Source organism: Salvia splendens, chromosome 20, assembly GCF_004379255.2.
Source record: "Salvia splendens isolate huo1 chromosome 20, SspV2, whole genome shotgun sequence".
In the NCBI taxonomy this organism is placed as follows: domain Eukaryota; kingdom Viridiplantae; phylum Streptophyta; class Magnoliopsida; order Lamiales; family Lamiaceae; genus Salvia; species Salvia splendens.
The window spans coordinates 185,765-189,075 of NC_056051.1; the positions used below are offsets into that span (position 1 = coordinate 185,765).

The 3,311-nt window shown below is 32.3% G+C and overlaps 1 protein-coding gene across 1 annotated transcript; it reads right to left on the bottom strand.

Moving 5' to 3' along the window:
• Positions 1-884: 884 nt before the first annotated feature.
• Positions 885-2,344, bottom strand: LOC121781139 (expansin-B18-like). Its single transcript, XM_042178837.1, has 4 exons — positions 2,118-2,344; positions 1,930-2,042; positions 1,655-1,848; positions 885-1,391 (listed from the first exon to the last, which is right to left on the bottom strand). Exons 1-4 carry the CDS (start codon positions 2,287-2,289, stop codon positions 1,064-1,066), a joined length of 807 nt encoding a protein of 268 aa, XP_042034771.1. The 5' UTR covers positions 2,290-2,344; the 3' UTR covers positions 885-1,063.
• Positions 2,345-3,311: the final 967 nt, after the last annotated feature.

The window sequence follows — 3,311 nt, forward strand, 5'->3', positions numbered from 1 at the left end:
TTGACAAATTTTCTAAATATAATTTGACCTTAAATATTATCACTTAATTTTGTGACATGCAAGTAAAATTGCTTCGTCAATTTTTTATATTAATTTTTTTAAAAAATTGAATAAAGAACTTTCTTTAATAATAAAAAAATTGAATAAAGATCTTTTTATAAATATCTTTACAATATATTTTTGATAAATTTTCTAAATATAATTTGACCTTCAATATTATCATTTAATTTGTGACATGCAAGAAAAGATCTTTATTCAATTTTTTATTATTAAAGAAAAGTTCTTTATTCAATTTTAAAAAAAATTAATATAAAAATTGAAGAAGCAATTTTACTTGCATGTCACAAAATTAAGTGATAATATTTAAGGTCAAATTATATTTAGAAAATTTGTCAAAAATATATTGTAAAGATATTTATAAAAAATTATGAGTATATGATAAATTTATTAAAAATATATACACTTTAAGGTATTGAGGGTATTTTCGTCCAAAAAACTTGGAAATAGTAAAAAGTACCTCAAATGATACTAACTCAAAGTTCATTGACCTAAAATGATATTTTCAAGTTCACGGACCTAAAATGATACTTTAGCAAAGTTCGTGGACAAAAAATGATGTTCCCTCTTAAAATTTTATACTCCATCGCTGATATCAAATCTTATTTATAAACTTCAAACGATAAAATCCAAATTTCTAATAAAAATTTAGATATACTAAATTACGAAATCTTATTTGATAGCAAATATATACCGGTTATATGATTATCATCTTGAATTTTGTAAATTATAGATCACACAATTGTGCCATTGTCAACCATATCCATATTTGAAAAACAAGTAGGCGACACACGTAGATCATGGAGCGGATTCTGTCACCAAATATAGATAGATAGATATAAAATTGGAATAATTACAAGCATATGACAAATCATATTCTTAACTCTTGGCCTTAAACAAGAACCAAACAAACAAAGAAAAGAAAGTGATGATAAATACATATGATTGGTAAGTGCATCACAGATGCAAGAAATTGCAGCGGAAGCCATAGTGATATATATAAGTTTCAAAGATAGTTAACAAGGGAGGTATAAGTTGCACCAGCACGCCAACCAATTGGAATGACATTTTTAGCAACAAGAGTTTGGAGTGAATGTTGAGAGATGAGGCGAATAGAAAGGGGAGGATGGAGCTCGAATCCCGGGTCGAGCTTCCATACTGCTCCCCATGACTGCTTCATTTCTAGCCACTCGCTACTCGATGCTTGCTGTAGATCCACCCGTCCAAGGTCTCCGTCCCCTTCTTCATACTCGACCACTACTGCCATGTAGTTTGGGTTCGACCCTGCATCCACCTTGAACGCTACTTTTTTCCCCGAATAGTCACACGGAACCCTACCATTACCACAATCAGAATCCATTCTCTTTAATTATGAAAGTGAGAACTAAGAACCGTATCAGTTCATTGCTCTATTACTGTCAGTTGACATCACAAAACATATCAGTTGTTGACTTTGAATGTTACAAAACCCTACTGATATCCATGAATCACCGAACTGATATTGAGTCTTGACCTGATAAATTTTGTGATACCATCTGATATTAATGAATCAACGAACTGATATTGTTCTCATTTCAGAAGTGGTCCAATTACTTACCTAGCATAACGGATTTGTAACATGCCAGCATCACGAAGTTTGTCTTGTTGGCTAGGGACCGCCATGGCTCCAAACGCAGTTCCACTGAGGTCGAAATGTGCAGCATCGGATAGGCAAGCTCCTCCCGGGCAAAAGTCCGTTATCACCACCCGCACCATTTTACGCGAACATAATGGGTGCTTCCTACATTTAATCTACTCTCCATACCAAATATTATTAATTCTACATTAACCATAACAAAAAAGTATATATTTATCTGTCTAGTTATTATGTACCATGTAGCAAGCTCCACATTCCTTGCCAGACTTGTAGAGGGATGGCCCAATTCCAGTCACCATGGAAGCGAATGGAGCTTCCGAAACAAGGTTCCCGTAACCACACGCTCCTCCTGCAACCAATTCAGCCATCTTATACAATATGTTCAATTCATTCACACCCCATTTACTACGATATATATACGTACCGTCACTTCCTGCGCCGTTTGGGCTTCCGTACCATGTCGCGCCTGCAGACGACCAGTGCAAAGCTTTCCGAGACGAGTTGTGTTTCGAGCTTTCGCATATTTTGCTCATGAAAAACACTACAATTATATATGTTACTAGCTTAGATAATACACTACCTAAACTCGCTGCCATTTCAAGGATATATTTGGAAGTGTAAGATTTATTTATTTTTGTGTATTTATGGCTGGATCGATGATGGTATTTATAGCTGAATATAAAGCACCAACTTTTGCATTAGAAAAAGTTAAGGCCATAAATTATGCATACGTACATCACATTTTGTCACAGATCAATGGCATTTTCCAATTGACATCTTTGTTTTGTATTTATCCACAGATTCATTATGGGGATCGATCTAAGGTGACGATAAATAACAAAGTTTATGAGTTAATTAACCTACCGTATAGCACAGGGAGTGTTATATTGCTAACTCAATACTTAATTGTTAACTACAATTAAACAATAGCCATTAGATATTCAAATCAAGGACCTAGATCATCAGCCCTGGAACGTCAATATGATCAACAAAAAACGTCAATAAGGGTATTAAGATCAATTTACGTCAAATTAGTTATAACTAAATTTTAAAAAATATCCCATAACTTTAAAACGCATATAACTTTCTCGATTTAAATTATGTTTTCGCACAACATATATCAAATTAAAGATAATTTCATAAGGATTCTAACGAGTTCTCACTTGCATGTGTTCCGACGTCAAAATTTGAAAAAAAAATCGAAAATTTTCAATTTTTTCGTACAGCAACAAATGCCAACATAATATATAAAATATGTCAATATAATACATGTAGAATGCCAATATAAGCAATATGTTAACATTCTCAAAGCATTGCGTTGATATTTTAGAAACACTATATTGACATTTTTCATCCAAAACCCTAATTTGATAGTTTTTTTATCTTTTTCAATTTAATTAATAAAAACAAAAACTACACGTGGCAAATTTTAGATCACAAGATTTCTAAAACCATATGGTCTTAAATTAGTTTTAGTTAACAATTAAATGATGAGTTAACAATTGATCACTCCCCGTATAGCATATAACTGAAATATGTAGATATAACCAGCACCTATTAAAATAGTTATACTACTATGGTACTCGATTATATGCATAAAATTCTGTGCATAACACTT

Coding starts and splice junctions, on each gene's coding strand:
- LOC121781139 (XM_042178837.1), bottom strand. CDS start 2,289: ATGGCAGCGAGTTTAGGTAGTGTATTATCTAAGCTAGTAACATATATA. Junction 2,043..2,117: donor AAACGGCGCAGGAAGTGACG/GTACGTATATAT, acceptor AATTGGTTGCAG/GAGGAGCGTGTGGTTACGGG. Junction 1,392..1,654: donor TTACAAATCCGTTATGCTAG/GTAAGTAATTGG, acceptor TGGTAATGGTAG/GGTTCCGTGTGACTATTCGG.